The 13118-nt window shown below is 40.9% G+C and overlaps 1 protein-coding gene across 22 annotated transcripts in view; it reads right to left on the reverse strand.

Annotated features, from left to right (window-relative positions):
• Positions 1-1620: 1620 nt before the first annotated feature.
• Positions 1621-13118, reverse strand: part of LOC117527150 (receptor-type tyrosine-protein phosphatase delta-like) — a 527875-nt gene continuing 516377 nt past the window's right edge. For all 22 annotated transcript variants that reach the window (XM_034189362.1, XM_034189358.1, XM_034189350.1 and 19 more), the window contains 6 exons: positions 12006-12184; positions 9900-10026; positions 8159-8284; positions 7922-8076; positions 6496-6631; positions 1621-4532 (listed from right to left, as the gene is read on the reverse strand). In XM_034189362.1, coding sequence (XP_034045253.1) covers positions 4464-4532; positions 6496-6631; positions 7922-8076; positions 8159-8284; positions 9900-10026; positions 12006-12184 — 792 coding nt within the window. In that variant the 3' untranslated portion in view covers positions 1621-4463. The remainder of the gene's footprint in view (positions 4533-6495; positions 6632-7921; positions 8077-8158; positions 8285-9899; positions 10027-12005; positions 12185-13118) is intronic.

The following is a 13118-nucleotide window of genomic DNA, read 5'->3' on the forward strand; positions in this document are numbered from 1 at the left end:
AAAACAACAATTTATCACTATCACACACCTTGGACTGGTATTCTGTGCTTTATTCAGTGTTGTTATTTATTTGTGCAGTGCATCGATATTTCGGTGTGTGACAGCATCTGTGATGTTTTTTACTGAATGACAATAAAACAGAGTCTAGTCTAATTATATTAGGGAGGGGTGTTATTTCAAAAAATTTGTAAATCTAGAAATGTTTGCATGGAATATGGAAATATACACGGAATAAACCATAGCAGGATAAATTTTGGGTCATTTGGTTCCAAAAACCCATATGGATGGAGCCAGTGAAGATATCTGGTTCAAAACTTGCCAAAAATATCTACGAAAATGTCATATCTTGAGAACCGCTGCACCTAGAGACTTGAAATTTGGCTCCAAATGTTGCTTGACCCCAAGTTTATATTCAACTTCTATCACAATAAGCCCATCTGGTGTTTTTTAAAAGTAATTTACAAAAAAAACCTAATTTCAGTACATATGTTACGATCAATTGTAACAAACAAAATCTATGTAGCTTTTATTTCAGTGGAGTATAACATCAGTGGAGTATAATCATCACATGTAAAGAATGGCATGGCCACAATGAACTAATTATAAGCAACAGAGTGGTTTTCAGCGTCAACAGCACATATATACGACACATGCGTTACTTGAAATTTTCAAACGCTCCGTCCATATGGGATTTTGGAACCAAATGACCCAAAAATTATACTGTTATGGTTTATTCCACGTATATTTCCATATTCCATGCAAAAATGTAAAGATTTCCAAAATTTTTTGAAAATAACATCCCTCCCTAATTATATATATTAAAAAAGTAACATACTCCAGAAAATACAGTATTTTTTTTTTCTCTCCAATGTCTGGAATTACCAGCTGAGGCAAATTTTCCAAGTGTCAATCATTGGCGCCATGTTCATGTCCACCTGTCTAGTTTGTTCCCTGACTGCTCTCAGGTTCTTTTGCTGATTTCTTCCATTCTCAGTGTGTCAGTGAAGGTTGATACAAAATGTGCTGAAATATTATTTTTGGCAAAGCTAAAGGAATTTAATTCTCAACTCATTTTGGACCAAATGTGGTACACACTTAAGCTGATGCCAGAATTGCCCTGGAAAGGTCTACCATATGTCAAGGGGGGAGGGGGGTGTCATTGGGGACAAATGTCTGCTTTCCGTAGTTGTTGCTGTCTTCATGCCCATGGGTACTATTACCAACTAATTTAATACAAACAATGCCATGGGGCGTAAACCGCTTGTTTGTGGTTTTATCCACCTTTTGGGCCACCAGTTTGAAACCATAATGTGGACAGCACTTCAGTTTCCATGGATACACTAGAATCATAGGCTGTTAAAAAAAGCATTACAATGTGAACTGTAGTGAATGAATATTAAATACCCACAGATAATTTTATTCTGATGCTCCACTCCAGCTCTTATTTCCTGACTTTCCAAAAGCAGAACGCACTCTTCTGCCCAAATCTGTCGTAAAGCTTAAGGTTTTTATTCCTGGACAGAGTTTTCACCAAAGCATCATAAAACAACGGCATTAACTTTAATCCTGTAAACAACTAACACGACTTAAACTATAAAGTGTTACCATAAAACAGCAGCGATTATTTCACTTGAGTTTATTTGTAACAAATAAAACTTGTGTCAACAAAGAACAGAAACTCATACAGTCCTGTTTTTCGGTGTCACACGCTCCGAAAACTAATGTAAGGGAGGAAAAAACAAACAAAAAAAAAAAAACACTTGTTGACTCGGAGCGGAAAACAAGTTTACATTTACAAAGCGACTGGAGGTACCTGATCCAAGTAACACATAATTTTGTTTTTATACAATTCATAAAATTCACTTTTCTCCATCAACATGATACGTCGGGGGGCAAAATATAACACTTCTTTTTGTGAACGTTTTGATTTGTGGCACACCAACTTCACAATGTGATGTGTTGCACATTACTGCTGTGCCATAAACTGTGATTTCAGGTGTATTCTGGGAATTATATCACTTCTATATAGACTAAATCACTCTTTACCATAATCATTTACTTCATCATTTCTCAGTTTTACTCTGTGTCCTGTGTTATTTACATATACACAACTGTGATCGATACTGAGTTCAAGTAAACTCCTTGTTTTGGGAGGGAGGAGGGGAGTCAGAGATGACTGGATACTAATCTTAGTGCATAGTACAAAGATAGAAAGTGCAAGTCTTCCCGTTACAGGTGTGACCAAAGGGGCATCGCAAAAGTGGTACCATGCATTCAAAAAAACTACAACAACTGCAAAATGGCCTGAAATGGTCAACAATCCTTTATATGGTCAAGCATAAATGGAGATGGTGGGGGAATCTGTCAGAGACATAGCACCTGAACGCCTCTCAGTTTTGTTGTCAAACGAAGAATTCGATATATAAATGCAGACAAGACAAGAACGGAGAGTGAACAGTTCTGCTGATTTTCAGGGAGGACACACAAGTGCATCCACGTGGCTTCTCATTCGAGCAAACGTGGAGTTCTATCTGACGTGTGATAATTCCAGAAGACAAGCCGGGCAGCTGTCAAAGTCGGAAAATTTCTGACAAACTCCATCTTCCTTACAGTCTATTTTGAAACCTTTTTTTTTTTTTTATACTTTCCTCTCTGGTTGTCGATGATGCTGCTGTAGGGTAATATTCAACCATGTGTACAAAATTTTACAACCAACAAAATAAAAACATGTTACTTTCACATACTGGAATGCAACAAAAATCATATACACCAACATTCTGTTTACATCTGAGGATACATACATAAAATACACAAAAACCCTTCAAAGGAACTTTATCAAAATAGGCGTGTAATATAAGGCACTAGAAATTGAAATCATAATACTTATTAGATGCTGCTGAAATACGATCATTCGTTGGTTGCCGTGACATTGTGACACACAGGAGGATGACATCGTTGATGCTGGACATGGTGATGATGGTAGAGGACACAGATCCTCCTGTTTGGACACACTAAATAGTGGTGTAAACTACATTGTAACATCCTCGTGCCAGGACAGTGGTAACATCTTCATCGGTATCTTGAGCTTCGTAATGGCGCAAAACTGCAGTTAGTGACGTGACACAAACAACACAGAAAACATCGACTTATTGCACACGGAATCTGACTGAGGAAAAGACGTAGGTGAGCATTCCTGTGAGAAAACAACACCTAACCTCCTCAGGCGTTTTCTGCACCCTTTTTCTGGCATTCGTGAACTTATTTGGACACACAAATATAACTTTTTTTTAAATTATTATTTACCAATTTTGCTTTCCTTGCATGCTGCTTGGCTTGGCGAATGACAGGTTTTCCTGCTGTAACATCCGCAACCTGTAAAAATTCAACGGCCAGGCTCACCGATCTTGCAGGGCACACAAACTATGTTGAAGAGTACCGTGTGCGTGAAAATGTGCAGTGTTTTCAACATTTTCACACTGATTGTACACGTTAAAAACACTACCATATCACCTAAATAAAAAATTTTAACAAAAAACTAAAACGCAACTACTTTCCTGTGGCCATCGGGAACAAAACGAGTCAGAACTAAACAACATGCTGTCAGGATTAATCAGTTTTTAAAAAAATGATAATTACATATCTATATTTTTCTAAAAAACTAAATCAATGTTTTTACTTTGTGGTACGCATTTTAAACAACTCTGAAATTTCCCTTATCTTAAATAGTGAAGAATTAAGGTTGAACTGGTGGGTTTTTTTCTATTACTTTGTGATACAAATATCTTCTCTTTTCATTCCGAGGAAACCAGAGTCTGTTTCCCAATAGTGTCTTTTTTAGGGTGTGGGAGCGGGGGTGGAGGGGTGTTCTTTGTCTTTAATACTTTGTGCTCCGTGTTTTCAGTCCCCCGTTGGTGACTCTCGGAGGTCCAGTTATTCGGTCACCAGCTCTTCCAGTCCACCAGGCTTCTTCCCTAAAGTGGATTCTACACATTTCTAGAAAGTCTAAAGATACAAAACAAAACAAAACAAAAAATCCCAAATCCCTCAAAAATTTCCCGTGGGTGATGCTACGCTGGAGATTTTTATGAGGTGAGTTCCACACCCTGGAAAAAACAAAACTAAACATAAAGCAGTCTGTGTCATCTGCAATGAACAAAATCCATGTTTGATGAAGTATCTCATTTGGAACAACGGTTGAACTTGCGTCTTCAGACTGATCAGTTGGTGTGTTTGGACTGAGGGCGAAAGCAAACGCCCTTGTCAAGCAGGTTGCTATGGCTCAGTTTGGGGTGCTGTTTTCTGGGTACAGGATAAACCAACAAACCCCTTTCACTCTGCATGTGGTGGTAAAAAAAAAAAAAAATCTCAAATCTGCACCACAGCCTAGTGCGTCCACTCAAGCGCTGCGGGTCTGAAGAACATTTGCACTAGGGAGGATGTGGGGTGAGAAACAACCACTGTCTTTATGTTGCATAGTGATCAAAGCTTCCCAGGTACTCCAGACTGGCCCGATAACAGAACTGGTACTGGTCCTGAGCAAAAAAAAAAAATATATATATATAAACGACACTTAAGTGCTGGGCAAAGAAGAGGAGGAGGGATACTAGAAGAGTGGAAGTGAGAGAGCTGGCTAACATGATGGAGAGAAGAAAGGTAGACATTGTGTGTGTAAAAGACCATGTGGAAGGGAAGTAAGAGCAGGAAGATTGGCAGTGGGTTCAAATTGTTGCATCATGGTGAGGATAGGAGGAAAAATGGTGTTGGGGTCATTTTAAAGGAAGCATATGTTAAGAGTGTGTTGGAGGTTAAGTAAGTGTCTGACAGCATGATGAGTGTGAAGTTGGAAATTGAAGGGGTGATGATGAATATCATCAGTGCATATGCCCCACATGTATGTTGTGAGAAAATGGAGAAAAATTTTTTTTGGAGTGAGTTAAATGAGTTGGTGGAAAGTGTGCCCAAGCATGAAAGAGTGGTGATAGGAGGGAGAGTGTAGTTAGACAGCATAGGATGGTGGTTTGTAGGATCATTTCATAGGTGAAGAAGGGGAAGAGTCAGAGCTCAAGAAAGGATCAGATGGTGGAAGCTGAAGGAGGAAGACTGTTGTGTGAAATTCAGTGAGCAAGTGAGACAGGTACTAGATGGATGGCAAGCAGGTTTAGACAACCGGAAAGGTACTGCAGACGTGGTGAGTGTGACAGCTAGAAAGGTACTGAGTGTGACATCTGGACAGTGGAAAGAAGACGAGGAGAATTGGTGGTGGAATGAAGCTGTTCAGGAAAGCATAAAGAGAAAAGGTTTGACGAAAAAGAACTGGGACAGTCAGAGCGATGAAGAAAGTAGACTGGTACAAGGAGATGTGGCGTAAGGCAAAAAGAGAAGTGGCAAAAGCTAAGGAAAAGGCATATAGTGAGCTGTACAAGAGGTTGAACAGTAAAGAAAGAGAAAAGGACTTATACATATTGGTTAGACAAAGGGACAGAGCTGGAAAGGATGTGCAGCAGGTTAAGGTGATAAAGGATGCAGATGGCAATGTGCTGACAAGTGAGGAGAATGTGTTGAGAAGGTGGAGTGAATATTTTGAGGAGCTGATGAATGAACAAAATGAGAGAGAAAAAAGGCTGGATGATGTGGAGAGAGTAAATCAGGAATTCCAAGAGCTTAGTAAGGATAAAGTGAGGGCAGCTATGAAGAAGATGTAGAATGGAAAGGCAGTTGGTCCAGATGACATTCCAGGGGAGGCATGGAAATGTTTAGGAGAGCAGTGGAGTTTCTAACCAGATTGTTTAATAATATCTTGGAAAGTAAGAGGATGCCTAAGAAGTGGAGATGAAGTGTGCTGGTTCTTATTTTTAAGAGGAACCAGGAACAAAGATTTTTCAGTGTAATGTGCAGAGCTGCAGTAACTACAGAGGCATTAAGTTGATCAGCCACAGCATAAAGTTACGGGAAAGAGTAGTAGAAGCTAGCTTTAGAAAACAGGTGAAGATCTGTGAGAAGCAATCTGAGCACTACAGATGCAATGTTTGCTCTGAGAGTACTGATGGAGAAGTATAGAGAAGGTCAGAAGGTGTTTGAGGATTTAGAGAAAGCTTATGACAGGGTGTCAAGACAAGAGTCGTGGTATTGTATGAAGAAGTCTGGAGTGACAAAGATTTTTGTGAGGGCAGTGCAGGACATGTACAAGGATAGTGTGACAGCCATGAGATGTGCAATAGGAATGACAGCTTCATTCAAGGTGAAGGTGGGATTGCACCAAGGATCAGCTCTGAGTCCTTTCTTGTTTGTAAGGAGGAGAAGAGGGATGCCAAAGAGACATTTTATGAATGGAGGTTATGGTGTGACACAGGTGAATATACAGAGGACTGGATGAGATGGAAGCAATTGATCTGCTGTGGCGACACCTAACAGGAGTAGCCCACAGAAGGGCAAGAAGACACTTAAGCATACAGTGTGCATGATCATTAGGGAGGAAGTAAGAACTGGGAAGCTCACCTCCGTCTGAACGGTGGCAGGTCGCTGCGTACGCAGCATCTTGACAGTCTGGAAGATGTCAACCACACCCTCGTACCGCATCCTCTCCAGCACGATGCTGAGGGTGATGAACACCCCGGTCCTCCCGACTCCAGCACTAATCGCAGAAACAGAACCAGACTAGTCATGAACAACAAAGTTGATCAGTGCTGACATCTGTGATGTTTCTGGAAATTTGCTCTCTTGGTGTTTCACCACATCTAAATTCTAATGAACAAACACCTATGAATTCTAAAACATGTCTCTCTATTAAAATTTCAGCCAAGTCCTGGTACCTTTTCATTAAACAACCATCTCTATTGAAAGATTTAAGCCAGAACTGACCAAAATACAGTGACAGCTTGTGAGTGTCAAACCCCAAAATATGATCACTCTTAATTTCTTAGCCTTTATTTTGAAATGCAAACTAAAAACCTTGCATTCCTGCTTTTATTTTGACATGCCAACTAAAATGAGTTTTATTTTTCTACTATGCACAACACTCAGCAACAGGGAAGTCTTAGGCTACTACTCATACTAGTGTACACTCTATGGACAGAGACAGTGAACATATACACTCAGGGACATTCTGAGGCTGAACTGGCGCATGAAGAAGTTCGGACTCAGAGTGGTCGGCCAGTGCTGGACTCTGTGGAGAAGGTGGTGGAGCAGAGGATGCTCTCCAAGATCAGGGTGATCCTGTTCAATCAGAGCCACCACCTGAACTTGGTCTTCTCCCACCAGAGAAGCTCCGTGAGCTCCAGATTCCTCTCACTGAGGTACTCCACAGAGAGACTGAAGATCTCTTTTGTCCTATCTATCTATCTATCTATCTATCTATCTATCTATCTATCTATCTATCTATCTATCTATCTATCTATCTATCTATCTATCGATCTATCGATCGATCGATCGATCGATCGATCGATCGATCGATCGATAGATAGATAGATAGATAGATAGATAGATAGATAGATAGTATGCACATATCTGTAGGGTATCCCAGTACTCAGTATGCATTTAGTCGTAGGCGAATATTAAAAAAATTTGATAAAAATAAATCCAGCCGTATGCATAGAATAAGAGCTCTGTTACTTATACGTCAATTACTGAGATGCGCATAAAAAGCTTTAATCTCAGTAACAACTGTTCATAACCGTTATGTTTTTTTTTAAAAGTGGTAATAAAATTTTCAAAATCTTATTGTCTGGTGTTGGAACATTGTTATTATGATTTTTGCACTGATGATTGATGCACTTTTTTGTTTGTTTGTGTTTTAATGAGCCAGGACAAATCAGGGAGGGAGTCTTAATTTAAATGTTTATACCATTTCCTGACACTACGGGTCATTGTTATCTTGACAAACATTTACACAACAACGATGACAAGATATGAAGGATTCACATACCTGCAGTGAACAGTAATGGGTCCATCTTGGCCAAACTGTTCTTTAGTTTTGTGCACCTGTCCAATAAAATCAATGAATCCCTCCCCTGACTTTGGCACTCCTTGCTCTGGCCAATCAGTGAACTGGAACTGACGAACCGTCCGTGATTGGCCATCCTAGATGGAGAGAATCACATTTTGTTTTGGTTCTAGAAACAGTTGCCGTTCAGTCGTCACCCTAAGCTGGAAGAGGTCTCACCCTGGCATCGGTGACTTTGAACTCTCTGAGGATGTACTGGGGCATGTTGTACTCAGCCATAGGATCCACCACAAAGTACTGGTACCTGGCTGAGCGCTCCGCAGGCCAGTACTGGTGACACTTCTCCTGCAGGAGGGAAGTCAGCGTTTCTAGTCAGAGGTGTAAACCTTATTAAAGTGCACAGTGTGAGGATACTTTATCATGAATGTGTCAGCATGACTCAAAGCCATTTTTCACCTGAAGATAATGTTGGACCAGATAAGATATGAGATCGAGGTTATTAACCTTTCATTTATCATTCTGTCACTGTGTTGTGAACATTTTCAACTGCTCTCAGTGCCAACATTAAAGAGGTCATATTAAGCCATGTCAGTGACCTCAGAAAGGTCATCAGGAGACTTTAAAAAAATAATGTTTGTATCCAAAGATACCTCAGACAGTGAGGCGATGGAACCTATAATTAAAACTATCTGTGGGTCTTTCAGAGAAAAAGCAAAATGTTTCAACACCAAAGGAAGCAATTCAAGTGGAATGTTGGTGACCTAAAGGAGGACTCCAGACTTTATCAACGTTATCAATCTTTTCACTTGGGAAAATAATTTTGATTGGTTCAGTATTGATTTAAAATGTAAACACCCTCATGGGCTAAACAGCTGGAAAACGTAATGTTATGGGACAAGCTAAAAACACACAGTAAACTGGTTCTTATCGCCACTGAATATGTGAAAATGCCATAGCAGGGAGAGGATCCTCACCATGCACGTGTTAACCCTAACCCTAACGTGTTAACATGCGTTAATAAATGTAAAGAAACTTTTCAAAATGACCTACTATACCAGGGGTGGCCAAGTTCGGTCCTCAAGAGCCACCTTCCTGACACTCTTAGTTGTCTCCCTGCTCCAACACACCTGAATCCAATGAAAGGCTCATTAAAAGTCTGCTAATGAGTTAAATGTGACCTCAGACCTTGTGACCTTAAATGTGTTTCTTTGATACGCATTATGAAATAATCTAACAGACGAGTGTTGCAAAGGTTTCAAAACATTCAAGACATGTGCTTTGAGTTTGCCACTACTAATTTGCAGTAATGAAGAAAAGTTTTGCTGTCATCCCCAGCCACACATTCTATCTATTCTCTTAATTCTGCTTTTACTTTCCCATTCTGTTATATATTTCGTGGCACATTTGTCCATGGACTGAGTATCATGAGGTTACTCTCTGCAGATGTTAGCGTAACTTGTTAGCTGATACTGATGTGAAGGTGAGCACCAGTGGGTGGAGCATGCTCAGCAGGTGACAAACTGAATGTCATTTCTATGACAGCTATTTGTAAATTTTCGTAATCCAGCCATCATACACTCACCTTCCAGCAGGTGGCAGAAATGCATTTATAAGGCCATAGTTATCTGGCCAACATAACTGATCTGTTGCATCAAAGTTTGCATCTGGCAAACTTTGGTAACTGACAAGATGATTAGCATTTATTATTTTTTACAAACTAGCCTACCCAGTCATCAAAGTTTTTGTTGTCTTAGCCCTATACAGTTACCAGAGGGAACAGCCTATTTCTTTCTTTCTGTCAAAGTGGAGTTGGAGAAGCACAAACATATGAGCTGTTAGCTTCAGCTTCTAAGCATTGCTGTACTCCTAACAAAGGTAGAATTAAGGGTTTAGGTCCAACATGTACATCCTACATACTGTACTTGATGACAGTGGCGTTTAAATGTGGATGTTCCCGTACCCGTCCCATTTCTCTCAGTTTGGTTAGCATGACTACAATGGTGGAGTTGTGCTCCCATAACATCCTCCAGTAGTCCTCTGTGGTCTCAGCCAGTGGGCCTTGGGTTGCGATGTAGGCCTTCTGTTGCCTAAACAACAAAATATAAAGGTTTATACAGGATGGATGGACTCACAGTGTAAAATAAATTCACATCCTGCTTAAATATAAAGCTGTTTTTCAGCAGACAGCGCTACAGTTAGCACAAGCTAACCTCCATTATAAAATGGTCTACAGAATGCCAACCACCTTTCTGATCAGTACCCCATTTCATGATCAATCTTAAGAGGGGTGTATATCTTTAATCTTTTTTAATTAAAACAATTATTTTTATGTCTTATAGCACCAGTGCACACATGCATGTTTGCCTGCCCCAATACATATTAGAATTATGCAGCACTGTCTCTTGTGCTATATATATCAAATAATCAATCTATATATATCAAACAACCAAAAACAAAAAATTTTTGGCCCTGATTTCCATCCCAATTTAAAATTTGAGGGAACGGCCCATTCTTTTAAGCTAGTAGGCAAGATGTTGCCAAATACACCAGAGTATGTACAATTCCCATTATATTTTTATTATATTATTATCATTGGACATAATAACAAATTCTGTTAAAATAAATTAAAACCATACATGAATAATAAATGGAATACAGGTAAATTTTAAGATAGACCTTAAATAGTTCTATTGAAGGTGACCAAAAAACATTTGTAGCCGGGCTAGCGTCAAGCAGATGAGCATCTATGACTCCCACTGGGTGGGACGCTATTCTGATGCAGGTTACGTCTCCAGCCAAGACCGATGATGCAGGCTGAACAGTCCCACCTACAGATGGGCTCCCCTGCCTTCACTGCATCATTTCAGAGCATCAGCAGCGATTTACAGGTTATCACCTCATTTCTGCTATAAACTGCACTCCAGTCATCATCTATCTCAGCGACAGATCTCTGAAGCTTTTGTACAACAATCATTTGCACAAAAAGTCAGCATGATTTCATAATAAAAGACGGTGCTGGAGACCCTCCTGTCCTGTGCACCAAACAGCTTTTCCTGCGTATTCGTTTTGTGAATTGTTCTATAATTTATGTCTGTACCATGGCCCAAGCAGAGGGTCACCCCTTTGAGTCTGGTCTGCTTGAGGTTTCTTCCGCAGAGGGAGTTTTTCCTTACCACTACTCATCTGCGGGCTAGTAAGGTTAGACCTTACTTGTGTGAAGTGCCTTGAGGCAACTCTGTTGTGATTTCGCGCTATATAAATGAAAATAAATTGAAATTGAAGTACCGATCAGAGCGCGACAGCAGCGTGACTGAGACGGACTCTCTACACCCAAACCAATCAAAGGGAATAATGTTATTATTAACCATCAGATGACAAAGTAAAACCTCTTAAATCATTCTAAGGTCAGTTTTTTAGCAGAAACGAGGCGATAATCTGTTAATCGCTGCTAACGCTCCGAAATGACGCATGCGCAGTGAAGGCAGGTGGACCGATGAATAGGGGAGACCATTCAGTCTGCGACACCGATACCACTTACAGATGGGTGGACTGAGACAATGCAGATTCAGTGTCTTGTCCAAGGACACAGACAGGTTCATATAGTCTGATATCATCAGCATGGAGCTAAATTAACAAATCCAATGACTCAATCATGTTGTTTTGGTTCCCTCTCCAGGTTCTGGATGTTTGTCATCTTCTACAAGTAGTCAGGAGGAACTTGGTAATTCTACATGATGGTGCTCTTGGGAAACACATTTAGTTCATGAGTGTTTGCAAGAGAGTGTCTGTGATCTCTTAAGCCTTGATATGTTTTTAAGAAACTAGGTCCAGATCCAGATCCAGAGTTCATGTTAATTTTGGATAATTGAAGCATTTATTCCACAGCACTGATCGTGTGCATTGTTCCTGCTAACGCAGCTGTTCCTTCATTGGTGGTGGGATGTGGAAAAAAGTAGAGTTTGACTGAACCGAAATGGAAAATCTGAGCAATGCACACAGCAAAAACTGTCACGCACAGATGGAGCGCAGAGTATAAAGTGTGCAACTGGCACTGGGTTCTGCTGACCTGTACCCATCGATGAAGCTGGCGTTGATGTAGTCGGATCCCTCCACTCCCCTGATTGGCTGCAGACACACACGTGTGGTCTCGTAGGGCATGATGTTCACCAGCCGGTTCTTGAACTTGTTGCACGGCAGGTTGGCACTCACGAACCGTGAAGTATGGGCTTTGGCACTTGCCAGACGCTGGAACAAAAAAAAAGAACAATTTTTTAAATATGTTTTTTGGCTATAACCCTGAGCAACGTGTGCGGAAGGTTTCCCGCATCCTGAGATACTAACCAGTACAAGGAGGAAAGAGTTCATATTTAAAAAAAAAACCAAACCTCAGGCTGAGTTTCCTTAAACACTTTCAAATGTATTTACCACAAGGTTCTCGTCTGGCACGGCGGACAAATGACAGTTTGAAAACCTGCTCGACTCCGCGGGCCTCAGGATATTCAGTCAGACAACTTCAAGTGAATAAACAAAAGACGGTGAAGGGGGGAAAAGGCGGCGAGCAGGAATATAAGATGAAGGAGAGAAGGAAAAATAAAACGGAGATGGGGAGGGGGCAGTTAACCGCACGGCCCCGCTCTGTCTCCAAGTACGTATGTGAACCGCAGTTGATCCTGCACCAGCGAAAACACTGGAGAACACACGCATTTGTACGGGAGCACATGCTGCACTCTCTCACACTCCGTTGGGGCTTAAAAAGAAAGACAGAACAACAGAGAGCAGGCGGGGGGAAACCGCAGACTCAGGGGGGAAACAATGGGGACTCTTGAACTCACATTGGACCATTGCTGGCTACCGGAGCGTTGTGGGAGAAACAGCGGTACCTTATTTTCATACGGACAGACCACTTTGGAAAAAAATCCCACAACAACCACAAGTTCAGCGGTTCATTTGGGCACTCTGAACCCAGTTTCAGGTCCAGGAACTCTTCCTGACATTTGAATTTGAGTTGGTGTTATCGATAAAATCTGGCGCACACCGCGGAGCAGAACTCTTCTTTCGCCATCTGTTAGGTTTGGATACAATCGTGCCCCGATGGCAACCTCGCCTCCAAATTTTGTCTGAAGGGAAATTCCGTGTCCCAGTTGGGTTTGGATTACCAAAAACTGCCAGAACTGCTTTG

Source organism: Thalassophryne amazonica, chromosome 15, assembly GCF_902500255.1.
Source record: "Thalassophryne amazonica chromosome 15, fThaAma1.1, whole genome shotgun sequence".
NCBI classification, from domain to species: domain Eukaryota; kingdom Metazoa; phylum Chordata; class Actinopteri; order Batrachoidiformes; family Batrachoididae; genus Thalassophryne; species Thalassophryne amazonica.